Source organism: Aquarana catesbeiana, linkage group LG07 (genome assembly GCF_042186555.1).
Source record: "Aquarana catesbeiana isolate 2022-GZ linkage group LG07, ASM4218655v1, whole genome shotgun sequence".
Taxonomy (NCBI): Eukaryota; Metazoa; Chordata; class Amphibia; order Anura; family Ranidae; genus Aquarana; species Aquarana catesbeiana.
The window spans coordinates 220,177,130-220,205,077 of record NC_133330.1 but is presented as its reverse complement, the minus strand read 5'-3'; the positions used below and the strand labels follow the sequence as shown (position 1 = coordinate 220,205,077).

Here is a 27,948-nt window from a genome sequence, read left to right as displayed (position 1 = left end):
AAAGACCCTGTGAAGTACACTGTAGTGATGATGGCCACAGGTGGGAAGGTAACTTCTAGAGAATGACAGGTGCGGAGACATTTGTCTGTCCTCTGTAGGATTATGACTTGTCATTTCTCATGCTATTCACCCATTGACATTTTGAGATTTTCCACCTAGCCAGGAAATCTCTACTGTAAAAATATACATTTCCAGCAGGTGATGTTCTTGTTGTTGCTCCCTAAGTAACAATAGAATATCCCTAAATAGCCTGTCCTTAAAGTGGAGTTCCACCCAAAAGTGTAACTTCAGCTTTAAGGGCTCCTGACCCCCTGACACGCCACATTTGGCATTTTTTATTTTTTTGGGGGGGGGGGTACCTGGTTTTGACAAGTACCCAACTCCCACTTTCACTCTTCCTCCCTGCAATCTTCTGGGACACATCACAGGTCCCAGAGGATTGCCCGGCCATTCAAGAGGTGCAGCACGACTCATGCATGCACAGTGCGCACCCAGCTGTGAAGCCGCAAGCTGTCACAGCCGGGTGCCCACACTAGTGATGCCGACGTTGGGGAGAGAACAGAGGCTAAAAGTGGCCACATCGCTGGATCGTGGGACAGGTGAGTGTGTGTTTATATCTTTATTTATTTTTTTATTTTTTTTGGGGGGGGGGGGAATGGGTCTGTTCCCATTCTTCTCTTCTTTTCTTTTTTTCTTTTCTGTTATTTAGATGGCCCAGGAGAATTAAGAGTATATGCTGCGGTATAGATTCATTTTCGTATTTAAGTGCATGTTAGAGGATAGATCCATTTGTGTACCTATATGTATATATGTATTTATGTATTTATGTGTATTTTGAGAAATGATTTGTATTTTTATGAATGATTTGCGGATTGTTTTCTAAAAGTATGTAAGAATTTTTTATCTGTAAAAACTTAATAAAAACAATTTAATCAGAGTGTGTGTTTATTAAAAGTCAGCAGCTACACTTTTTGTAGCTGCTGACTTTTAATAAACACAGAAAGGGCTGGAACTCTGCTTTAACTGGGCAACATAGGGCCATTATATAATGAAGGTAGGGTTGGGACTTTTATGACCATACCTTAGTTAGACTTTTCCATAAATTATTCATCCATCGATTTATATATATTTTTTGCTTCAGGATAAGAGGAAGTTGCAAGAAGAAATTGCACAAAGACGCCTTAAAATTGAAGAAGGAAAATTAAAACTACATCATTTAAAGGTACAGCAAATTGCAGTATATCAGCATTTGAAAATAGTTTCTTTGTATCTCTAGAATTTGCTTATTTGCATCATTTCTTTTATGGATAAATATTATGTTATTTCACTTGATTGGCTTTAATATTATGCTGTGTGAGTTTATTTGCTTTCATTGATAAATATTATGTTAAGTGGGTTTATATTCTTTAATTTTTACATTTTGTTATTCGTGTTTATCTGCTTTATTTTTATGGGTTTTTTTTATTACTGTTGTTTGGAGCATTTTAAAGCATTTAAAAAGTACTGTGGAATTTAATATAAACTAAAACACTCTCCCCGCCACAGATGCATGCTTACCTTAGCCTCTTGATTGTTTACAAGTCTTGCTCTCATGGCCACATTTTTATTATAGCCCAAAAGACTTCTAAGTGGTTTGTGTCCAGAGATCGAAAAAAAAAAACCCAGAAAAAATAGTTACACCAGTTACATCTATGATCCATGATGAAAGTGGTTCTACAGGCTGAAGGTTTTTTATCTGCATGCATTCTATGCATGCAGGTAAAAAACCTTCTGTGTGCAGCGCTCCCTTCAGCCCCCCTAATCCTTACCTGAGCCCCCTCCGATCCAGCGTTGTTCATGATAGCCTCGGCTGTATGGGGACTCTCCCTCCTCATTGGCTGAGACAGCAGTGGGATCCCATTGGCTCCCACCTCTGTCGATCACAGCCAGTGAGCCAATGAGAAGTGAGCAGGGGTGGTGCTGAGCCGCAGCTCTATGTGTCTTATGGACGCATAGATCAGTGGCTTGGAAGCCAGCATGCAGCGGCACCCACAGGGCACGCTTTCCCTGTGGACACTTCATGAGGGGGAGAAGCCAGGAGCGCTGGCGGGGGACCTGAAAAGAAGAGGATCGGAGCTGCTCTGTGCATAACTAGAGCAAGTAAGTATAACGTGTTTGTTATAAAAAAAAAAAAAACAATACAAAAATGTTAGGTGTGTGCCAGATAGGCTTTTCTGAAGAGATAAGTTTTCAAGGATCATCTGAAAATGGACAAAGTAGGATATAGTAAAGTAGGATATAGTCAGACAGATTTGGGTAGATCATTCCAGAGGATAAGAGAGGCTCGGAAGAAGTCCTGGAGGCGAGCATGGGATAAGGTGACAAAGGTGCTAGAGAGCAAGAGGTCTTGGGTGGGACGAGTGCGATTTGGTTGGTATTTTGAGACTAGGCTAGTAATGTAGCTGGGAGGCAAGTTGTGGATGGCTTTGTTAGTTATTAATAGTATCTTGAATTTAATTTATTGGTTGAGTGGCAGCCAATAAAGGGACTGGCAGAGAGGGCTAGCAGATGCTTTGTAAGGTGGACAGGCCTGGCAGCAGCATTCATGATGGACTGAAGGGGAATAGCCTATTTAACCACTTCCCGCCTGGACTATAGCAGATTGATGGCCGGGAAATGGTTTTGTTATCCTGACAGAGGCTTCTTACCACGTGATCAGCTGTGACCCAGTCACAGCTGATCATTGCGTGAACCAGGAAGTGCCGGTAAACAGCATTCCTCGATCAGCGGCTCTCCCTGTCAGAGGGGGAGTCTGTGCTGATAATCAGCACATTGATTATCAGCACAACCCCCATCAGATGTGCCCATGAGCTGCCAATCAGTGCCCAACAGCTGCCAGTTAGTGCCCTCTCAATAAAGACTCTCAGTGCCCACCACAGTGCCAATCAGAGCCCACCACAGTGCAAATCAGTGCCCATCACAGTGCCAATCAGTGCCCAGCAGTAACACCTTTCAGTACCTCATCATCAGTGCTGCTCATTAGTGCCATCTATTAGTGTCCATCAGTGCCATCTGTCAGTGCCAATCAGTGCCGCCTATCAGTGCCAATCAGTGCCACCAATCAATGCCCATCAGTGTCGCCAGTCAGTGCCCATCAGTGCTGCCTGTCAGTGCCCATCAGTGCCGCCTATCAGTGCCCATCAGCACCACCTATCAGTGCCCATCAGTGGCACCTATCAGTGCCCATCAGTGCTGCATATCAGTGCCAGCTATCAATGCCCATCAGTGCTGCATATCAGTACCACCTATCAGTGCCCATCAATTCTACATATCAGTGCCTCCTCACCAGTGCCCATCAGTGCCACCTTATCAGTGCCAACTCATCAGTGCCCATCAGTGCCACCTCATCAGCGCCCATCAGTGAAGGAGAAAACAAAATTTTATGACAGAAACAAAAAAACTCTTTTTTTCCAAAAATGGTGGTCAAATACCACCAAAAGAAAGCTCTATTTGTGGAAAGAAAATTACAATAAATTAGTTTGGGTACAGTGTTACATGACTGCGCAATTGTCATTCAAAGTGCGACAGAGCTGAAAGTTGAAAATTGTCCTGGGCAGGAAGGGGCAAAAGTGCCTGGTATTGAAGTGGTTAAAGGTAAGCCAATGAGGAGGGAGTTGCAGTAGTCATGGTGAGAGATGACCAGGGAGTGGATTAGGAGCTTTGTGGTGTCATTGGTTAGGCAGAAGCATATCTTGTAGATGTGGAGGTTGAGGCGGCAAGCTTTGGACAGAGATTGAATGTGTGGCTGAAAGGATAGTTCTGAGTCCAAGATTACACCTAGGACCTTGGCATGGGGGGGCGGGTTGACCGTTGATTTTGACAGAGAAATCAGGGGAAGAGGCACGTGGGGGAGGAAATATCATGAGCTCAGTTTTTGATAGGTTGAGTTTGAGGAAGTGATGTGATATCCAGGCTGATATGTCTGTGTAAGTGTAAGCTGGTGATGCGTGAGGAGACTGGTGGAGTGAGCTGGGGGTAGAGAGATAGATTTGGGTGTCATCCGCGTAGAAATGGTATTGAAAGCCATGGAAGGCAATCAACTGACCCAGGGAGGAGGTGTAGATTGAGAAAAGGAGAGGTCCAAGAACAGAACCTTGGGGGACCCAACAGAGAATAGAAGAGGAGATGAGGCAGTACAGTTGTAAGTGACACTGAAGGTAGGGTGGGATAGGTAGGATGAGAACCAATGAAGAGTACAATCACGGAGACCAAAGGAGTGGAGTTTTTTTAAGGAGGGGGTGATCCACTGTGTGGGGTTTTTAAGGATGGGGTGAGGGGTTTTTAAGGATGGGGGTGACTAGCACATGTTATAGAGAGTTGGGGAAGATGCCAGAAGAGAGGTTGAAGATGTAAGCTGGGGAGTGTAAGATAGAGTCAGAGGGTGAACATGGCATTTGCTTTGGAGCAGGATCCAGGGGGCAGGTGGTTAAATGGGTGTTAGAAAAAAGTTTAGCAACCTTGTTAATACTAGCAGGGTTGACTGAAGAAAGTAATGATTGTACCTGCGGACATGGGGTTTTAATTGAATGAGGTTTCTGCACAATGGAGATCTCCTCACGAATTGTATCAATCTTATTTTTGAAGTGATTGGCGATCTCTTGGGCAGTGAGTGAGCTGGTGGGTGGAGGCAGGGAGGACAGAGTAGAGAGTTAAAGGTACAGAAGAGTTGACGGGGACTAGATGAAAATGTGCTAATGAGTTATCAAATTAGTCTGCTTGGCAGTGAGGAGTCAGGAATAGTATTTTTGGAGGGCTGATTTATATTGGTTGAAGTCCTCCTGGGATGTTTTCTGAGACTTCTGGTGTCGTCTGTTTGCCAGGGTTGTAGACATCGGGGCCTGATTCTGCACATAGTGAGGAGGGCAAGCTTGTCCAGGAAGGATGAGAGTGAGCTGTTGTTGGCTAGGTTGGGGCAGGACGGGGTGATATTTTGTCATAGAGGTGCTCAGTAGCAGAGTAGAGAAGAGAAGGGTTGACGTGGTGAAGGTTTCTATGGGTAACTGTTAGGCAGTTGGAAGGAAAGGAGGTGGAAGACAGGGAGAGAGTAAACTGATAAGGTGGTGATCAGAGAGTGGTTGGTGAGGTTGCAGGGAGTGCATAGGTAGGAGAAAACAAGGTCAAGGGTGTGGCCATTGGAGTGAGTAAGAGCCTGTATCCATTGCTTCAGGTCAAGAGATGAGGTTAGACTGAGGAGTTTAGAAGTAGAAGTAGTAGTATTAGCATTAACAGAGATGTTGACATCGCCAAGAATGATTGTGGGGATTTTAGAAGAGAGAAAGTAGTGTTGCCAGGCACAGAAGTCCTCAAGGAAGGTTGATACCGGTCAGGGGGCCAGTAAATGACAGCAATTCTTAGAAACACAGGAGAAAACAGACGAATACAATGTTCCTCAAAAGAGGAGAGTGTCAGAGAGGGAGGTTATGAAGTACCTGATAGGTGCTGCATGGGGCTAGAAGGATTCCCACTCCACCTCCCTTCCATCCACTGGGTCTGGGGGTGTGATTCCAGAGAGGGCCACCATGGGAGAGGGAAGCAGGAGAAGCAGTGTCAGATTCATGAAGCCAGGTTTTGGTAATGGGAAGAAAGTTAAAGGAAGTTTAACAAAGGAAGTTGTGATAAAGAGGTCGTAGAGGGAGGTGAGTTTGTTACAGACAGAGCAGGCATTCCAGAGAGCACAAGAGAAGGGGGGCTGGTTTTGGGAAGAAGAGGAATAGAGACTAAGATCTGTGGATTGCAGCTGCTGCCAGAGGGTGTAGGGAGATAGGAGTGCCGGGCAAAGCCAAATGATGTAGGCCCAGTGTTTGGGGTTATGTCATCAGAGGTTAGGAGAAGCAGGAGGGTGAGGAAGGTAATGTGGGAGTGCAATTTATATGAAGGGACATGCCCCAGAGTCCTGGAGGTTTTGTTAGTATATGGATGTAGAATTAGCAAGAGTTGGTAGGAACATAATAGGGAGAGGACAGAAGGGAGGGTAATATATATAAGCTGTGGGGTGGAGAAGAGGGGTGAAGGTAAGAAAGTTTGAGGAAAGAGGACACAACTGCCAGAAGGAGTGGTAGAGAGCGCATGTTACAGAGTGGAAGGAGAGCTGAAAAGAGAGACAGGGTTACCTGCAGCCTGTTTGGTGCTTTTCAGTGTAGTTTGCTATGTATGTTCGCTTCATGCAATCGATGAAGTGAAGAGCTTGAAGTGCATATCACTTGTATAAAGAATCACTTAGAAAAAGAAGCCTTAAGGAAAGAAGCCCAGAAACGTGCTCCCCCAGCAATGGGCATCGATAATATATTTATTATCGATGATGAGCCATAGCAAGATTATTCCATCAGCATATACATCTGCGGTAGCAGAAATAAGGCTGCCTTGTCATTAACCACTTCACGCAAAACGATGTATCCGTACGTCAGTACTTTGACGCTAAATACCGGGGTTATGGCAACAGCTAGCTTTCGCCTGAATCATGCTCATTTTGCGAGACAACACTCGCAAACCGAGTTATTGTAAAACGCTCGTTAACTGCGTTACTCGCAATCCGAGGTTCCACTGTATAATTTTTTTTTTTTTAAAGCGCCCCGTCCCCACGAGCTTGCGTGCAGACGCAATGAGAACGATGTTCAAATCACACATGTGAGGTATCACCGCGATCGTTAGAGGGTGAGCAATAATTCTAGCGTTAGACCTCATCTGTAACTCAAAACTGGTAACCTGTAGAAATTTGTAAACATGCCCTATGGAGATTTTTAGGGTTAAAGTTTGTCTCTATTCCACGCAATTTTGAAGAAGTTTTAAAAAAGTGTATTTTTTCCAAAACAAGTGTGCTTGTAAGACCGCTGCGCAAATACAGTGTGACAGAAAGTATTGCAACGACCGCCATTTTATTCTCTAGGTTGTTATAAAAAAAATATATAATGTTTGGAGGTTCTAAGTAATTTTCTAGCAAAAAAAAAAATTATTTTAACTTGTAAATAACAAGTGTAAAAAAAGAGGCTTGGGGATGAAGTGGCTAATTCAGGATATATTATTGTTCATAAGCCTTGACTTCACTTATGCCTTGCCCTTCTGTGTTTGCTTGAACACAGCAGGGTTTTATAAGGAAATAAAAATTCAAGTTAAGAAATAATAAATGAAAAAATATATAAATGCTAATCTGAGTTAGTTAGAAAATATTAAAATATAAAAACTGGTGGAGGGTGGGAAAATAACCGGGTCTGTGCCAATATTTGGCTCTCAGCAGTATCAGAGCTCAAGTTTCTGCCCTTTCTACCTTGTTTCAAAGGAAGTTGGTCTTCCACTCCTTTTTATAAGATGTAATCTGTCTCATAGATCAGCAGTAAAGCAGATCTGCTTTGTGTGGTTTTTTTATTAGCTCATCTTCCTTGCTAAAGCATGCTTTCTTCCAGGACTGGGAGGAATAGATGTCATTGGATCTCACCTGCTGATTTTTAAAACACCTACAGTGGAAGTTCTCACCCTGCCAAAAAAACTCACTATTTAGCTGTGCTCAAACCAATACCTGTTGTCAGAGCATTAGGGTAATTTTCTAGCCCTGATGCATGTTATTTCCTGCGTTCCTTTTTCTCAATTTACTGACTTCAGCTTGTATCTGGCTACATTTGTTCACCAGCCACCCTGACCTTTTGCCTGTCCGTTTCTGATATTGGTTGTTTTTGATTCTATTCTTCTTCAGCTGCCATCTGCAACGTGCTGAAACTTGGTCTGGCCATTGGTATAGTTCATCACTCCTTGTGGGGGGTTTGGCATAGATCTAGTGTGTGTGCCTAGATTCTGTGCCATTTTAAGAGCTCATACCCTCTTCAACGTCAACGTTAGGATATCACAGAGGGGTCCTCCATTCATATTTCATGTGACAATCAGTTTTTTTCTGCACTTCAGAAATGGCATTTTTCTCTACTCTCGCCTACAAGATAGAATTCCCTGTAGCCAATGGCAACACTTCTGCCAGTGTACAATGTTTTTATTTTTTGCTGCAAGCCAATGCACTATGCATAGTTTCACTGTATTCATCTGACTTTTCTATGTTTATTCTTTCTAGCTAAGACTGCCTTTCTGTCCTTTATATGTCTTCTTGACTGGCTGTAATTAAATCACCCACATTTTGATTTTTACTGATGCACTAAGTATTCTATTTAAATCCATCACTTGATAAATACTTTGATTTGATAGCTTAGATGAGACTTCCATTTTTTTTAAACATCACTGTCTGTCTTTTCTATAATACTATCAATAACCTTTACCTGCTCAGAAAAGCTGGAGAAGGGATGCAGTTGAGACCAAATCAAAAGGCTGTGTTACATCCTAAAATCAATTTGAGGATATTTCCAAGAGAATTCCTTCTAGCCATAATCACTTCTGCCAAGCCAATGTTGAAATATGGGCTGGACACTACAGTTGTGCACCCCTAGCAGCCACTCTAGGCTGTACAAACAGTGCACATGCACAGTGCTCTCTCTCTTTCTTTCGTTTAATGAGCTTATTATGGCTGCTCAGGGCCATTAAAATTATCTGTGTACTGTGTGAATATGTGCTAAACTCGGCTGCTTCAGCTAGAGAAGGGCAGAGCGAATTGCGCATGCACGCAGTTTGAACGACCTAGGGGGAGCACAATTGTTGTGTCCAGCCCAGTCTCTAAACGGCAGGGTGAAGGGTGATTGGAGGGGCTAGTGGTTTTTGAGGAGGGCCACCTACCCAGCTGCATGTGCAATGGGAGGAGGTGCATCATCTAAAATAGAGAGGTGCTGGTATTGTACTATTCAAAAAACATGGAAATGCAAAAGGACGGCCTTAAATATGGCCTTCTAAACTCACAGCACTAATCTCAGTATTTAGCCAAATGATCAATATTTTTTAACTCTCTTTTTACAATTTTTTTTTGTTTTTCTTCTTCATTTCATAATGGCTTGTCACCATTAGTGACTGGTGATACAGTATCTCACAAAAGTGAGTACACACCTCACATTTTTGTAAATATTTTATATCTTTATATATTTATATCTTTGCATGTGACAACACTGAAGAAATTACACTTTGCTACAATGTTAAGTAGTGAGTGTACAGCTTGAATAACAGTGTAAATTTTCTGTCCCCTCAAAATAACTCAACACAGCTATTAATGTCTAGACCGCTGGCCTACAAAAGTGAGTACACCCCTAAGTAAAAATGGCCAAATTGGGCCCAATAGCCATTTTCCCTCCCCGGTGTCATGTGACTCATTAGTGTTGCAAGGTCTCAGGTGTGAATGGGGAGCAGGTGTGTTAAATTTGGTGTTATCGCTCTCACTCTCTCATACTGCTCACTGGAAGTTCAACATGGCACCTCATGGCAAAGAACTCTCTGAGGATCTGTAAAAAAGAATTGTTGCTCTACATAAAGATGCCTAGGCTATAAGAAGATTGCCAAGACCCTGAAACTGAGCTGCAGCATGGTGGCCAAGACCATACAGTGGTTTAACAGGACAGGTACCACTTAGAACAGGCCTCGACATGGTCGACCAAAGAAGTTGAGTGCACGTGCTCAGCATAATATGCAGAGGTTGTCTTTGGGAAATAGACGTATGAGTGCTGCCAGCATTGCTGCAGAGGTTGAAGGGGTGGGGGTCAGCCTGTCAGTGCCCAGACCATACACCGCACGCTGCATCAAATTGGTCTGCATGGCTGTCATCCCAGAAGGAAGTCTCTTCTAAAGATGATGCACAAAAAAGCCAGCAAACAGTATGCTGAAGACAAGCAGACTAAGGACATGGATTACTGGAACCATGTCCTGTGGTCTGATGAGCCCAAAATAAATGTATTTGGTTCAGATGGTGTCAAGCATGTGTGGCAGCAACCAGGTGAGGGAACCATGAATGCCAAAATGTCCTGTGACATACTGAAGCAGAGCATGATCCCTTCCCTTTGGAGACTGGGACGCAGGGCAGTATTCCAACATGGTAATGACCCCAAACACACCTCCAAGATGACCACTGCCTTGCTAAAGAAGCTGAGGGTAAAGGTGATGGACCGGCCAAGCATGTCTCCAGACCTAAACTCTATTGAGTATCTGTGGGGCATCTCAAATGGAAGGTGGAGGAGCGCAAGGTCTCTAACATCCACCAGCTCTGTGATCTCCTCGTGGAGGAGTGGAAGAGGACTCCAGTGGCAACCTGTGAAGCTCTGGTGAACTCCATGCCCAAGAGGGTTAATGCAGTGCTGGAAAATAATGGTGGCCACACAAAATATTGACACTTTGGGCCCAATTTGGACATTTTCACTTAGGGGTGTACTCACTTTTGTTGCCAGCGGTTTAGACATAAATGGCTGTGTTGAGTTATTTTGAGGGGACGGCAAATTTACACTGTCATACACATAGGTGTGCGCAGCCTATTGCATTAGGGTGTGCACCTTAAAGCTCAAACAAGTGTGTGTGTGTGTGTGTGTGTGTGTGTGTGTGTGTGTATATATATATATATATATATATATATATATATATATATATATATATATATATATATATATATATATATATATATATATATATATATATGTATATATATATATATATATATATATATATATATATATATATATATATATGTATATATATATATATATATATATATGTATATATATATATATATATATATATATATATATATATATATATATATATATATATGTATATATATATATATGTATATATATATATATACATACACATATACACACACACACACGCACGCACACACATGCTTCCACACTTAAAAGTATCATGGGCCCCTGGGCAAAGTGATACACTGGGGTCCCTACCAGGGAGATGGCAACAAAAAGTGTGTGTGGCAGGGTGAGGGGGGTTAACTTTTGCTTCGTACAGAGTGCAGGGCCCAGGCGTGTACTACATACAGTGTCCAGGGTTCAGAAGAATGCTACATACAGAGTGTACTGTTCAGAGGTGCACCAGCAGACTTCAGGCGTGCGCTATGCACAGGGTGCAGAGTTCAGAAATGCTATATAAAGAGTGTAGAGTTCAGGAGTAAGCTAGGTACAGGGTGCAGAGTTCACGCATGTGTTGTGTACAAAGTTCTGTCGTTCAGAAGTGTAGAGTTCAGGTGTGCGCTACACACAGGGTGCACAGTTCAGGAGTGAGCAGAGATCATGTGTGTGCTATGTACAGAGTTCAGACGTGAGCTACGTGCAGGGTGCAGAGTTCAGGTGTGCGCTACATATAGGGTGCACAGTTGAGGAGTGAGCTATGCACAGGGTGTAGAGATCATGAGTTTGCTATGTAGAGAGTTCAGACGTGAGCTACGTAGAAGGTGCAGGTGTTCAGAAGTGCGCTATGTAGAGTGCAGAGTTCAGGAGTGCGCTATGCACAGAATGCAAATTTCAGGTATGCACTATGCAAAGAGTACAGAGTTCTGGCGTGCACTACACACAGGGTGCACAGTTCAGGAGTGAGCTAGGTACAGGGTGTGGAAATCATGTGTGTGCTATGTACAGAGTTCAGGGGTGAGCTGCTCGCTGGGGTGCAGAGAAGTGCGCTATGTAGAATGCAGAATTCTGGAATTCCCTATGCACAGGGTGCAGAGTTCAGACGTGTGCTATTGTACACAAACTACTACTTACAAAATTCAGGGGATGCTACACCAGTTTACAGACCCTCCCCCCAGTACAGAGCTCTCTCCTACAATATCTCCCCAAGTGAAAGCTTTCCTCTCCTTCCAGTGCAGCTGGAGTTACAGCTCTTCAACCTTCCCTGTCCTATACCCACAGCAGCTCTCCTCTGCCCCGCAGAACAGAATCTTAAACTCACTGTGGCTAGTCAGGCCGCTGCCGCGGGCTTCTCTTGATGCTGCGGGTGTGAGGCTAGAGCGGCTGAGTGGATACTCTGCCCCGCCCCTCCTCTGTTGTTTAGGGAGAGCAGGGAGGGATTTGTGTGTGCAGACACTAGAGGCCAGCGCTGGAGGTTCCGATCCTTAAAAATCCCAGCCGCCGACAGTGTACTCCTTCCTGTGCCGGGTGCTGGTACACAGAGAGGGTTCCAGCGCCCAGCTTCCGCTGCCACTCTGCTTGCATCTCCTTTCTGTGCCGGCTGCTGGAACACAGAGAGTTCCAGCACTGGCCACCCAACTGCCGCTGTGCGTGTTGCGCTCGGGGTGATTAGGGTGTGCCCAGGCACACCCGGCACACCCCGTGCGCACGCCTATGGTTATACAAGCTGTACACTCACTACTTTACTTTGTAGCAAAGTGTCATTTATTTAGTGTTGTCACATGAAAAATGTGAGGGTGTACTTACTTTTGTGAGATACTGTAAGTACTTGCCACCTATTATTATCTCTGCTATCACTGGGATTTAAACTTCTCAGCGGTTTTGCTGATACTGGATTTCTGTCACAATCCGAGTTACCTGGTGAATGTCAGCACTAACTGGAATGAACATCTCAATTTTACATATGCACACATTCTGTTCCCATAGTCCAAAATTCCTTTATGACTGTGCAGATTATAATATTGTGAAGCCTACACAGAATTATATAACTACACATACCACAGAGATAGATTTGATTTACTCCTTTCAGTAGAGAACTGGGAACAATGGAGTGCATGCCATGTGGTCTGCTGAAAAATAAATACAGTGCAGGCACAGAAAGACATCCTTTGTGCATAATTATGTTTGCTCTGAAACACGTGCATTTGGTAAACAGAAATGTGTTGAAATGCCTTTAAACAATGTTCATTCCAAACTTGGGTTACATCAGCCCGATACTTCAAGATAGAAAACAAAGCTTTGACCTTTAAGCAGCCAAGATGAATTTTGATTAAAGTGGCCATAGAGGAGATGAGAGTTGGCCATTTTTATCTGATTGATTGGGCAAGGTTTACAAACCTTTTACTTGCTCCTTTCTGATTTATGCCAGCACCACCAGTGACTCTTCCTTGCTCCCTTCTCTTTGTCCTTCCCTATTTCACAGGCATAAATATGAATACTTTGGCAACTCCAGTGTTAACATTTATACCAACATCTGGCCAAATAACTCTACTTCTCACAGTTGGACCATGCCTCCATAGCTCAGAGTTCTGTGGCCAGCTTTAGCTGTTATAACATGTCTCCTTGTGCCCAACACAGTATAACTTTCGAAAATGTTTAGATTTGGGTTAATTAAGGAAGGGTTACAACCTTGGTCAGTTTTTTTAAATTGATGCCTAAACCTTCTTTAGGGAGCTATCCTTACTTCCTGTTTTGGTGACCATTATCTGGAAGTAAGGGGTGGTCTCTCCAGTGGGGACACAGACAGCAATAAACAAGGTTTTTAACTCTTCCCCAGTCTACTAAAAAGTATTATTATTGCTATATATGCCCCAATTGTATTGGTATCCCCTCATTTCCTGCTTTGTGACAACCATCACTGGGACAGTAATCGTAGGAAATCTACATAAATATAAAGAACTCAAAGACACTCGTAGACACTCCAGTCAGGTGGGGTGGGCGCAGCGCACGTTCAGAGCACCTGGAAGTGACATCAACAGTTTCCCAGTGTCTCCGAGTTCTCCAGGAAGTGCTGGGAGCCATCAGTGCCCCCGCGGACCAATGGCCACGTTACCAGCGGCTTTACACGGATGAGCACCAGACTCCTTAATGCGGGATATTGTTTTTAACATTGAGCGTGTCATTCCACTTTTTTTACATTAAAACTGTGATCATACTACTATAAACTTAGATGGCGCTGCTCTTTTTGCCCTTCGTGTCACCTGATTAGGACTTTTTAAAAGAGACAACCCCAGCTGGAGTGTGCCAATAACCTGTGTTTTTTGTGCCTCTAATTGTAGGAATATGGTTACAAATGGTTGTGCAATGAATCATCTGAATTTTCATTATTTCTTATGGGGAAATGTGCTTTGATATGGGAATGCTTTGGATTACAAGCACATTTCAGGAACAAATTATGCTCGCAATCCAAGGTTTTACTGTATTTTTGATTGTGAGTTAGACTGTATTACTATTGAAATTTCTAGCCAGAGCGTTCTATATAAAGCATGGCATTGCCATAATGCAGTGGATGAGATAAAGATCCCAGCAAATCCATGAACCAAACTGTCCTTTATCAGCTATAGGGGCAAAGCTTGGCCAAAACTGGTGGCCATTGTTTTTTTTTTCTGTTTGATAAGACTTTCTACCACCTATAGCTTTTCCAATGCCATGGGACCAAAGCTGGCCTATTACTGATACAAAATTGTAAGTACTCCTGATCTGCCTCCCCCTGAAATTTAATCAGCCTGGATTGCATGGTCTCTTGCCAGTAGTAATGTAGATTATCTCATGTAATTTGGGAATGCAGAGAGTCTGTTGTTCTCCATTAGATAGATCTGAAGTCTGTTAAGAGGGACAACAAGTCACAGCCACTATGCAGACCTACTAATCGGAAAGCACAATGTACATATAGAATAGGAAAATTCGGCTGTCCCTTCGTTGTAAATGTGCAACAAGCTATCCACAGACACAAACATAAAAAAGGTGAAGTTTACCTGAACATTTTTTTTCTAAAACTTTAGTTGCATTAATTACCTGTTATGTAGTATGTCCCTTGATGTGCAGGCTGCTGGACTCTGTATAAATCTTTACTGCAGAGTGCCCTGTCCTCTTCCTGCTGCTGAATTTCCGGCGCTGTGGGGGTTAACAGTTTCAGGTTTGCTATTGTTACACAGTTACACAACTGGGTGGGATCGGGGTGCAGAGGACTGCGCCACGAGCCCACCCTTTTTTGAAGCCTATTAGAGCCTCCCCCATTGGAATCCATAGTCTGGTGCCCTGTATGTAGATCAGGGGACCGGACGCATGGATAGGGGGGTCGGTGCCCGTGCGCCCCTAGTGGACAGGCCGCCACTGCTCCAGCAGCACTTTGGGGGTGGAGGATGGCAAATTAAAAGTACACTGTGGCACTATGTGGTATCTGATTTACAACTCTAGCTTTTAGCTTGTATAATAGAGCAATACATGTATACTTTGAAGCTTAATAAATAAATACTCCAACTACGTAAAAAGTTGAAGTGTTTTAGCTGGGATTTGTGATTTAGTATTGGGATCCAGGCAGTCTGGCCAGAGTACACAGACAAATCATTGACCTCCACTGCAGCAACAACAGCAGCAGAGCCTGGTCAGGAACACATCTTGAGTCTGCTCATACAACAATGATGGAGCAGCAGCACAGTCTCTGCTGTCTCCTGCTGTCAGCATGCTCACTGATAGCAAATATGAACTGCAGCAGGACCTGACTGTCTGCTAGTGCAGGGCGTCCCTCTCCCAGTCTCAGAGGTGCTTTAAAAGGGAATACAGGGGAGTGATGTGAAGACAAATTCTGTACTTACACTAGCAGCATTTAAAATACATTAAACCATCTTAAAATGAATATAAACTCTAAAAACGATTGCTTTACATTTCTACCATTTCAGCTTTGATATGATCTATAAAAAAGTTAAATCAAGTCTAACAAAGCTCTCCATGACAACACAATGATTGCCCTGGTTCCTCCTAAAGTCACTTGTAAGTTTTGAATGAATTCATAGTTGCTGTGCAGTGGTGGGCACAAACAACAGTGGGCTTCTGTACAGCAGTGCCTGAGTCAGCAGAGCAGCCGCCTACATGCCTGATATATACATAACTCTTTGCCTACCCTAATGGGCCAAAAAAAAGATATTAAATACAAGCTTTAGAATTGTGGAAAATTTGAAACAACTCTTTGTAGTATCTACTGCAGATATTGGTATTATGATAAATATGAAAAAGTCTTTATTATTACATTTTTAGAAAAAAGCCACGCGGGAAAAATGGCTGCTGGATGGATTAAATACAATGAGCCCAGAGGAACAGCAGGACATGCTGAGACAAAACCAAGAAGACCAGAATCAGATCAAAGACCTGGAACATAATATTGGCAGGTTTGTAATGTAGCAATAGTTGTTGGCTTTACTCAGAGCTGTTTCCCTGTTGATGCAAGCATTTTATGTTTTGTTTTTGGCAGGGGTGGTTAATAGGACGCTGCTAACAAAAATACAGCATTGCACATTTAGACAGCATTACGGCTGCTTTCTCACATTCGCATGTCAGTTTTAAAAAATAAATAATGATATAATAGACAACAACATATGATGTTTAGCTGTTCTTCCAGTTTTTTTGCAATCTACAAAAATTAATTCTCATTCATACTTGAGCTTATTCCCATTCACTCCTACACTCAGTGGCGGCCCATCCATTAGGGACACAGGGCCCCCCCCCCCCAATCCAAGAGTCCCCTAATCTACATGCAGGGCGCCAGACGCATGGAATCCAATGGGTTTTTTTTTGGGTTTTTTTTTTAGAAGCACATGATTAGAGTTCTAGACTCTAAATGGCTTCAAAAGGGGTGGGCCCAGGGCACATAGTATTGCGCCCCAAGCCCACCCAGTTGTGTGACATTAGCCAATTAATATTCGCTAATGTCTTCCTGTTTTCTCCTCCTGGCCAATCAGGAAGTGGATCCTGAGTCCCGATTGGCCGGGAGTTCTGAGACCCGATTGGCCACGAGTCCTAACTCCTGATTGGCCGGGAGAAAAAGCAACCGCCGGTTGAGATGCGGGGGAGGGGAGCTGCCACCTGGATGGGGTTAAGTGCAGGGGCTTGTGGAGGGCCTGGGGGGCGACAGGCAATTGATCAAGCGACGGAGCAGCCGATAAAGCGAGCGACGGGGGGGTTATGTGGTTGGCTGCTTAGAGGGGGTGGCTGGCTGGCTGGGGGGGGCGGCCAGGAAATTGAGCGCATCGATTTACTGGTGTTTTCTGGGCATTTTTTGCAGCTTTTTTGCAGCTATTTAGGTTTTTAATATCGTTTTAGAGGCGTATTACAAGCATTTTACAGCTTCAGGCTTTTTTGTATAGTCAGTAGAAAGCACTAGGGGGGAGATGGAGAGGAAATTAGGGGTGGAAATCTGCTGTTTGAGCAGAAAATTTGCATCAAAAAGCTCATAAAACGCCCAAGTCAGGCACTTCTATTGAAGTCTTTGGGACCAAAAACACTTGTAATCTGCCGAAAAGAAACTCATATACTTTTTTGAGCTTTGGGCATTTTGCCTCAGGTGATAGAACACTCAGATGTCACCAGGGCCATTGAAATAAATGGGATTTGGCTTGTTGAGCATTTTAGAGTTACAAGATTCAAGCAAAAAATCATTCAGGTGTGAATGGGACCGATCTTTCAGGATTGCTGGGAAACACTAAAGAATAAAACACCTATGTCATTAAGCCATGCTGGCACTGACTGCACACTAAAGCCTAGTACACATTATCAGTTTTTTTGTCGTTCAGCGACAAACAGTGATCCCCCCGCTCAGCTATTGTGCTCTGACTGGGTGACACTGGGGGATGCCACCCATCCCCACCAGAACACACCAGAACACACCAGAACACACCAGAACACACCAGTCAGCGGTCAGATGCTGATCAGCAGACCTTTTTCGGTCATACCCCTTCGACAGAAGTTATACGTTCGACCACCTTCTGTCATAACAGCTGCCATACACACTGACCGAATGTTGGCTTCTATTAAACCGGCCAATACCGCCTGATATTTGGCTCTTGTGTACAGGGCTTAAGGCTGCAAGTGGGCACCACTGTGCGGGATAATTTCACGTCCAATAAGCCCTGAAGACGTCATCTTGACGAAACACATAGGTTGGGGCTTATTGGAAGTGACGTTATCCAGCACAGCAGTGCCCGTTTGCAGCCTTATGCCCTGTACACACGGTCGGACATTGATCGGACATTCCGACCACAATTTCCATGGATTTTTTCCGATGGATGTTGGCTCAAACTTGTCTTGCATACACATGGTCGCACAAAGTTGTCAGAAAATCCGATTCTGAACGCGGTGATGTAAAACACGTACGTCGGGACTATAAACGGGGCAGTAGCTAATAGCTTTTGTTTCTTAATTTATTCTGAGCATGCGCAGCACTTTGTGCGTCAGATTTGTGTACACACGATCGGAATTTAACCGATCGGATTTTGTTGTCGGAAAATTTTAAAGCCTGCTCTCAAACTTTGTGTGTCGGAAAAAGTCCGATGGAGCTCACACACGATTGGAATTTCCGACAAAACAATCCGATTGCACTTTTTCCGTCGGAAAATCCGACCGTGTGTACAGGGCAATAGTGTGCAGCTGAAGCCGGCACAGCTTAAAGACATATGCATTTTATTCTTTAGTGTCAGGAGTGACACTTAAACCATGTAAGTGCAATGTATTGCTTTTAATGTTCTTAAAAATAGAGTGTTTTACACTATGGACCCTTTGTTGCTTTCCACCAGTATCCTCTTGAGTTTTAGAGAAATGGGAATACCATAAGAGATCATTTGTTTTGGAAGGGAGCTGGACCTGTATTGTGTTTTGAGTGACATAAGACAGATCTGGTCATTGCCTCTGGTGAGGTATTAGAGTGGAAGGTGGAGGATTCACAGCGGTGTGTGCACTTTGAACCAAATTTCATTTCTGCAAGTGAAGATTTGAAGTGTTATATTTATATGTTTTGATATTTATTGATGTCACATATGAATTTGGAGCACATATATTTTTTCTGACATATAAAATAAGATACTGACAGTGCTGTCATATATTTATCTTAATACCTGGGGAATGCCTATTTTGTTTGCGATTGATGTGCGATTTGATCACAACAACTGAATCCACAATTAATTGAATAGCCATAACTTGCCCCTCGATTGATTTAGTCTCAATTTAAATTGGATTTGTTTTAAACTGAGTTGATTGACCAGGGTGGAAAATGTTTGATTGAGTGCAGCAGCACTGAAATACTTTGTTCATGAATGCGATCGATCAGATTATGACATTAAGTTGTGATAGTACCATCGATCTATGAAACCTGAATTGCTGCCCACATCCCTGAAAACTGGATACAAAATCAAACGGGTTCCTCTGTGGGACTTTTAAAGGCAGAAATTCCTTGACAATAAATGTAATTAAAATATATTGATATTTTATTAGAAAAGTTTAAAAAATGAATTGGTGACTTATGGGAAGTCACAATAGGATGCATATATATATTATACAAAAATACTAAATAGATTATGACATTACATCACAGAATCGGAGATGCAATCGATAATTTATGATCATAAGTTATGATCGTATCTTAACTACGAATTGAATTCCACTTCCCTGTGTGTGTTATATCGATTATATCGACTATTTCTATCACAGGAGGATATTCGGAAAATAAATTGATCATTTTACACAGCATGTATGGCCACCATAAGACAGATTGAATATCTTCATTAAAGTTTTTTTTGTTTTTTGTTTTTTTATTAAAACTGTCATAGAGACTAAAATGTACTATATAGCATGTTTAAAACATCATGGCTACTTTTTCCTTTAATAAGTAAGGTAGATACCCTTTGACACAATGACACAGATATTGTGCATACAGTAGTACAGTTGAGCTCTAAATAGAAGCAATTACTTAGAACAATGCCTTAACTGCTAATATGTGCTAAGCAGATTTCTTAGCATGGTTTTACTCATCTGATTAGAATACTCCTTTATGTTAGTTAAGGTCATGCCCCTTCTTTGTTTCTCACCTGAGTTCAGCTTTTCTTGTAGTTTCAATACCCTAGGCCATAATCTGTATGACTGCTGACAGAGGTCAGAGCGTCTTGTTAGCCTGGCCATGTTATGGCACATTCTATGATTACTGTTAAAGGGATGTTTTTCTCAGCTGGGGTCACCCTCACATTTCCATTGTACTTCTATTTAACGGCTTCAGCCCCGGAAGGATTTACCCCCTTCCTGACCAGAGCACTTTTTGCTAATCGGTACTGTGTCGCTTTAACTGACAATTGCGCGGTTGTGCGACATTGCACTCAAACAAAATTGACGTCCTTTTTTCCTCACAAATAAAGCTTTCTTTTGGTGGTATTTGATCACCTCTGCAGGTTTTTTTTTGCACTATATACAAAAAAAGAGCGACAATTATGAAAAAAAGCAATATTCTTTACTTTTTGCTATAATAAATATCCCCCAAAAATATATAAAAAAAACATTTTTTTCCTCAGTTTAGGCTGATATATATTCTTCTACATATTTTTGGTAAACAAAAATTGCAATAAGCATATATTGATTGGTTTGCTCAAAAGGTATAGCATCTACAAAATAGGGGATAGTTTTATGGCATTTTTATTATTATTTTTTTTAATCGGTAATAGCAGCGATCTGAGATTTTTATCATGACTGCGACATTATGGTGGACACATCTGACACTTTTGACACTATTTTGGGACCATTGTCATTTATACAGCGATCAGTGCTATAAATATGCACTGATTACTGTGTAAATTACACTGGCAGGGAAGGGGTTAAACACTAGGGGGCGATCAAGAGGTTAAGTGTGTCCTAGGGAGTGATTCTAACTGTGGGGGGGATGGGCTACTACTCACATGACAGCGATTACTGCTTCCGATGACAGGGAGCAGTGATCTCTGTCAGGTCACTAGGCAGAACGGGGAAATGCCTTGTTTACATAGGCGCTTCACCATTCTGCGGCTCCATGACACGATTGCTGGGATGTCCGCCGGTCCCGCGGGCACGGTCACGCTATATGCGGCACGCGTGCACCTGCTATCCCCGGCTCTTAAAGGGGACATACAGGTACGCCCATTTGCCCACTGCTGTCATTGTGCTGACGTATATCAGCATGCAGCGGTCGGCAAGTGGTTAAGGGGAAGAGTCTAGGCAAGAAGAAAAAAAGGAATTCATACATGTAATACTATAAATACTTGTATTAACCATGTTATTGGAATGCAATGGGGTTGATTTACTAAAATTGGAGAGTGTAAAATCTGGTTCAGCTCTGCATAGAAACCAATCAGCTTCCATTTTAATCCATTTCCATTTCCAGCTTAATTGAACAAGCTGAAGGTAGAAGCTGATTGGCTACCATGCACAGCTGCACCAGATTTTGCACTCTCTAGTTTTAGTAAATCAACCCCAATGTTTTTACAATAGTAGTCATATCGAATATTCTATAAAGATAACTGTACAAGTAGAATACTTGGGATGATTTTAGGGTAACATCACCATTCCAATTTTCCCATTCAAAGAATTGACACAAATTTCATAAGATAAGCTCTACACCTCAGATGCATGCCAACCAGAATGGGACGGCTGTGACTTCTTGGAATCTTTTGAACCTTCTGCCAAATGTTTTCTTTTCCCTGGCCGCCTCTGTACAGTTAAACCACATAGATGTCTTAAGGGCCCTATCCTGACCCAGAAAATGAGCTTCCTTAAGCATGAAATGGTGTATAGTTTTTGTAATATGGTAGTAAAAACATGGGGCCACTCTAAAGTTATCTTTTGGTGTACACTGAAGTCTGATTGGTTAAATGGGTTTTCTGCACCCTGCTCTATCCAAACAGTATCCTTCTGTGGATTTTACATTGTGGTTATTCCCCATATATCAATTATTTAGTTTAAGAGGCATTGATAAGTCCAGCTTGGGCCTTGTTAAAAGAAAGCTACATAAATTTCTAAGAATTTACACTGCTGATTTTGTATCAGTTTTAGTAACTATATACGGTATTTTAAATAAAGAGACGTGACCAGCTCTACAATTTGCATAGACACAAAAATGGAATATATCTCTTCTCAGATCTGATTGCATTACTCTCCATTTTTCAAGCTTACTTTCCCTTTATTTTCTCCTGGTGATCCTGCCAGTAACACACTTCTTGTCCTAGAGTGACAACGCTCACTTAGTATAAAGTATTTAATAAGAAATAAGGGTTGGTAATCTTAAGGCATATAAACATTTTTCCATTTTGTGGGTTTGCCTTTGCTGAAGCAACATTACTATAGAAACCAACAAGCCGGTCAGAGAATGTTATAGTGTCTCCAGCAGATCAAATCATGGAACTTTACCCATAACAACTTGATAAAAAATAATGTTCTTTAGTAACATACACTCACTGGCCACTTTATTAGGTACCCCTTGATAGTACCGGGTTGGACACCCTTTTGCCTTCAGAACTGCTTTAATTCTTTGTTGCATAGATTCAACAAGGTGTTGAAAACTTTCCTGAGATTTTGGTCCATATTGACATGATCGTATCACACAGCTGCTGCAGATTTAACGGCTGCACATTCATGATGCGAAGCTCCCTTCCAACACATCCCAAAGGTGCTCTATTGGAATGAGATCTGGTGTCTTTGGAGGCCATTGGAGTACAGTGAACTCATTGTTCAAGAAACCAGTTTGATATCATTTGAGCTTTGTGAGATGGTGCGTTATTGTGCTGGAAGTAGTCATCAGAAGATGGGTACACTGTAGTCATAAAGGGATGGATATGGTCATCAACAATACTCAGGTAGGCCGTGGCATTTAAACAATACTCATTTGGTACTAAGGGGCTCAAAGTGTGCCAGTAAAATATCCCCCTGACCATTACACCACCACCAGCCTGAACCGTTGATTCAAGACAGGATGGATCCAAGGTTTCATGTTGTTTACACCAAATTCTGACCCTACCATGTAAATGTCACGGCTGAAATCGAGACTCATCAGACCAGGCAACGTTTTTCCAATCTTCTATTGTCTAATTATGGTGAGCCTGTGCGAATAGTAGCCTTAGTTTCCTGTACTTAGCTGACATAAGTGGCTTCAAGGTTCGATGTGTTGTGCGTTCAGAGATGGTATTCTGCATACCCTGGTTGTAACGAGTGGTTATTTGAGTTACAGTACTGTTGCCTTTCTATCATCCTGAACCAGTCGACCCATTCTCTTCTGGCATCAACAAGGCATTTTTGTCCACACAACTGCCGCTCACTGGATATTTTCTCTTTTTCTGACCATTCTCTGTAAACCCTAGAGATGGTTGTGCGTGAAAATCCCAGTAGATCAGTAGTTTTTGAAATACTCAGACCAGCCCCTCTGGCACCAACAACCATGCCACATTAAAAGTCAATTAAATCCCCTTTCCTATTCTGATGCTTGGTTTGAACTTCAGCAAGTCATCATCACCATGTCTAGATGTCTAAATGCATTGAGTTACTACCATGCCTTGTGTTAGGAAGCTATTGAACAGGTGTACCTAATAAAGTGGCCGGTGAGTGTACATTCCACATTAATAATTATGCTACCAAAATTACTGTCTGCTGTAAATAATCCAGCATTGCTCCTGATTCTTCTTGCCATAGGCAGCTTGTTTGCTAAAGCCCAGAGCCCCTGCACAGCAGTAAATCATAAAGTGGAACTAAGCCCATCGATTTAACGGTTTAAAAAAAACAGTTAAATTTCTGAAATCCTGGGGTTGCTAACTGTCACATTTTCTTGTGTCCTCAACCAAACTGTTAATCCATCAAATGCCTTGTGACAGAACAGATCAAATGTGCAGCACCATGGCAGTTGCAAATCAAACAGAAGCAGCTTCCTTGGCTGTAAAGGATAGGTGGGTTTAATTCTGGTTAAAGGCTGTCAGCAGATCGGCCTCTACAAACTCAGCAGTGCCTAAAAATAGAGAGCAACTGAACATGTGCATAGCAGGGTGAGACAGTCTATTACTGGATATTAAACAGTAAAGACGCTTATTTTTAATGTTTTACATAGCTATACCTGCAATAGGGGCCAGCCTATAGTGATCTAGCAGGACTTAATTTTCTGACTAAAGTTCCACTTTAAAGCAAAACTAAACTTTATTTGTAGGGGACTGTGAACAGGCAGCTCTTTATTACAGAAAAAACATGCTATGTCTTATCTGCAATACATACAACACACATCTACCTGCCTGCTCACAGACTTCTACTACAGTATATACATGCAGCTCAGCAGACATTCCCAGCAGACACCAGCTGTTTCCAAATGACTGAATCCTGTGTGCATGCGCGGGATGATGTCACTGTAATCAGTAAATATAGATGTTTTAAACAAGGAAACATTTCCATTAAAAAGATCAAACTATTGGTTGAGCTTTGTCATCCTACAATGTATCAGACACAGCACTCATATTATTACTACCTTATTTGGACTTGTATAATCCTTCCAATGGAACATTGATTGCTGAGCAACTGTAGAGTGCAATGACCTTTTCATCACCCACCCTATTTGTTAGCCTTTTATTGTTCTGTTTCATGTTTTCATGCAGTCAGAGTACACATTGTTCAGCATTGAGCACTGATTAACTCCTCCATGTAGATATGCAGCAGGCAGAGCAAAGCAAAGTGATGCCCATGTTGTATCCTGTGGCCACACACATTTCACAATTTCACATCAGTTTCAGGACCCCAGATAACGAGGTTCATGGCCACACTGTGCAAAACGAACTGCACAGTGGAGGTAAGTATCATATGTTTGTTATTAAAAAAAAAAAAAAAACAAGGGTTTACAGCCCCTTTAGGTTCTTCAAGTTGTTAGGTGGGGCCTCCATGGTTCGGACTTGTTTTTCTAACATATCCTACAGATGCCTGATTGGATTGAGATCTGGAGAATTTGAAGGTCAAGTCAACACCTCAAACTCATTATTGTGTTCCTCAAACCATTCTTGTACCATTTTTGCAGTGTGGCAGGGTGCATTAGCCTGCTGGAAGAGGCCACTGCCACCAGGGAATATTGTTTCCATCCTTGGTCAGCAATAATGTTTAGGTAGGTGGTACAAGTCAAGTAACATCAATGGTAGGATCCAAGGTTTTCCAGCAGAACATTGCCCGAAGCATCACACTGTCTCCCCCTAGCTTGCCTTCTTCCAATACTGCATCCTGGTGCTATCTCTTCCCCAGGTAAGCGATGCGCACCCCCCTGGCCATCCACATGGTGTAAAAGAAAACATGATTCATCAGACTGGCCACCTTCTTCCATTACTCTGAGAATCAATTCTGACGTTCACAGACCCATTGCAGGTGCTTTTGGCTGTGGACATGGGTCAGCATGGGCACCCTGACTGGTCTGCGGTTACTCAGCCCCATACACAACAAACTGCAATGTCCATTTTTTCTGCTTTCAACACATCAACCTCAGGGACAACATGTTTACTTGCTGCCTAATATATCCCACCCACTTTGCCATTGTAACGAGATAAGAAATGATATTCACTTCAAAGAGAAGAAATGACACTTTGCTACAATGTAAAGTAGTGAGTGTACAGCTTGTATAACAGTGTAAATTTGCTGTCCACTCCAAATAACTCAACACACAGCCATTAATGTTTAAACCCCTGGCAACTAAATTGAGTACACCCCTAAGTGAAAATGTCCAAATTGGGGCAGCTGGCTCAGCCTCTTAGTGATCTGCCGAGAACCTGAGCCAGCCGCTCCCACCCCCTCCACAGCCCAGCACTCCAGTGAGCAATGGGGGGCAGAGCAAAGAGCCGGTGACTAGCCGTCACCAGCTCTGTACAGCCTGCAGACCGAGAGGTAAGCGATCAGCAGTGTTTGATCGCTCTGTTCCCTTAGAGCCAGCGGAGGACAGCTGCTGTTTCAGGATGGATGCTGCATCCACCTAGTAATATGTATTGTCACAGTGTCACCCAGTGTTAGTTCTCCTGCAGCCTGCTCTAAAGAGCGGACTGGGACAGACTGACGCTGTTTGAAACCCATTTTGGTAGTGGAAAGCTTCTTGAGGATGCAGAGAAGTATTTGCATAGTGGGGATATGTCTGCCAACCAGGGGCCCCTGTGCAATTCACAGACGATCATCTGGGGGGATGTGTTCACTCTACAAAGACATTATCGGTTATGGGGGATGTGCGCTCGTGTGTCTCTGTGTGTCTGATCAGCACGTAGGGAGGCTATGTCATGTCCCTGCAGATAATCTCCCATCCTCAGGAATGGTAGTATAATCCGGGTATGCATTGTTCTCTGAACAATGCAGAATAAGGATTCACGCCAACGGTGAAAACGGCAACCTTTAAATGTGTTATGGTCGAGGTCCATGATTTCAAGGCCATCCATGCGGCTTCCTTTGTCTTACTGGAGTGCATGGCTTACAGGTACAAAAAGCGGGAAATCATACACACTGCCCCTGCCCAGACACGCCCATAGACTTCCCTATTCATTGTTCATTGGTTGAGATTTGTATAACTCCTCCTGTTTGAAAGAATGCCTGTGCTTTATTGGCCGATTGTGAAGCCAACAAGCTCTATTGTTATATAAATTAAGATTGCTCCCATTATCGGCAGGTCTGCCTGTGGAGCTAAGGCTGTGAGGATGGTGGTCATGTCTGTTTACTTGGGAAGATATGGGAAACAGGGCTGTGCACAGATGCATTATACCAAAGGGCTGGAAGGGCGCTTTATTAGCGCAGGAGACATGGATTACGCACAGCGTAAAGTGGAATTTCCACGACAAACCCAAACTTCTCTTCTAATCTATCAGTGGTCATACATTTATGGCTGATGTATGTCGTAGTAAGAAAAGATATAATGTAGCAATTCAAAGAAAGAAACAGTGGTTACTTTTATTTGTTAATTCCCTCCAGCAATCTCTAGAATTGTTATACTGTATCTCACATTATGTCTTTCCTCATGCTCATCAGCTCCATCTAGTGGCCACAGTGCAATATTTTACTACTTTACTTCGTTCAGAAGAGAAAATAGCCGAACGAACATCTGTTTCAGATTCCAAATGGATGAATGGCTATGTAATTTTTTTTTTTAAATATAAATAGACCCCTAAGTGTTATATATATTAAGCACACATTTAGATATCTTTTATAGAAATAATAAGTGTTGAAGCTAACAAAGTTAGAAAAATATGCGTTTTGAAATGAAAAGCCTTACTCACAGTAGGCCTGAGAAATACAAATGATTAAAGAGACTTATTTCTATAGGCACCTTAACTTCGGACTCCATCTAAAAACCTTTTTATTTGCTTTGGAAAGTGTGGAAAAGGGTTAAAACTTTTGTCAGACTGATTTTCTGTTGTGTCCCTGTTGTAGAGATTGCCCTGACTTTTTGTCACAGTGATAGTGAATATTGATTCAGGAAGTAAGTGTGAATCATCCCAACAGGGAAACAGCACAGTAGAACTTATAGTTCTTTCCTATTCTATTTAAAATGGAAAAAAAAAAGATGAGTTTGATTCACACTTTTATGGACACGTTTACTTTAAAGTGGAACTGCAGTCTGTTCACATAATCTGTAATAAAAACATCTTTGCCATCCTGAAGCTTCCCTCCAACCACTTTGAATCTTATTTAATATATACTGTGATTCTGTACTTGCCAAATATGCTGCAGAAATCTCCCTCCACTGAGTCTGACTGCATCCGTTTTAACTGTGGGCAGCTGAAGCTGCTGCCTGTTCACTTCCTGGATTTACACAGACACACAGAGGCACACCTCCAGCTCTGCAGCTCTCATAGGCCCTCTTATGACTCATTCCCCTCCCTTCCTGGCAAACTTTCACGAGAGTGAGAGAGAGAGTGAGAGCTGTGCATGATGTCATAAGCCTAGGCTTTTTACCAGACTAGAAACAGGAAGTGGGCTCTATAAGGTATTTACTGGCAGAAAAAAAAAATTACTGAAGGTCCACTTTAAATGAAGTGCATCTACACAGCACAATTTCTGTTCATTCCCATGGATATCTATGCTTAGGTGGAATATATACAGAGCCATCAACAGCAATGAATGGGGACTATATGACACATAAGCATAAGTCTAGGTTCACATCTATGCAGCTGCATTTGATGTGTTTTTTAGATATGTTTTGCAGTGCTTTTTTCATTTTTTTTGCGTTTTTAACCACTTCAAGCCCACGGACGTCATATGACGTCCTGGGCTTTGAGCAGGTATATCTGAATGATGCCTGTAGTTACAGACATCATTCAGATATTGCCGGTTTCAGCCGGCGAATCTCTACACCATAGGAATGATCATAGCGGCCGTTCCGCCG

General features: G+C 42.5%; 1 protein-coding gene across 1 annotated transcript in view; it reads left to right on the top strand.

The window, feature by feature from the left end:
* Positions 1-27,948, top strand: part of PALMD (palmdelphin) — a 101,321-nt gene that overhangs the window by 38,015 nt on the left and 35,358 nt on the right. Inside the window, exons 2-3 of the mRNA XM_073593072.1 lie at positions 1,142-1,222; positions 15,834-15,964. Of these exons, the coding sequence (XP_073449173.1) occupies positions 1,142-1,222; positions 15,834-15,964 (212 nt within the window). The remainder of the gene's footprint in view (positions 1-1,141; positions 1,223-15,833; positions 15,965-27,948) is intronic.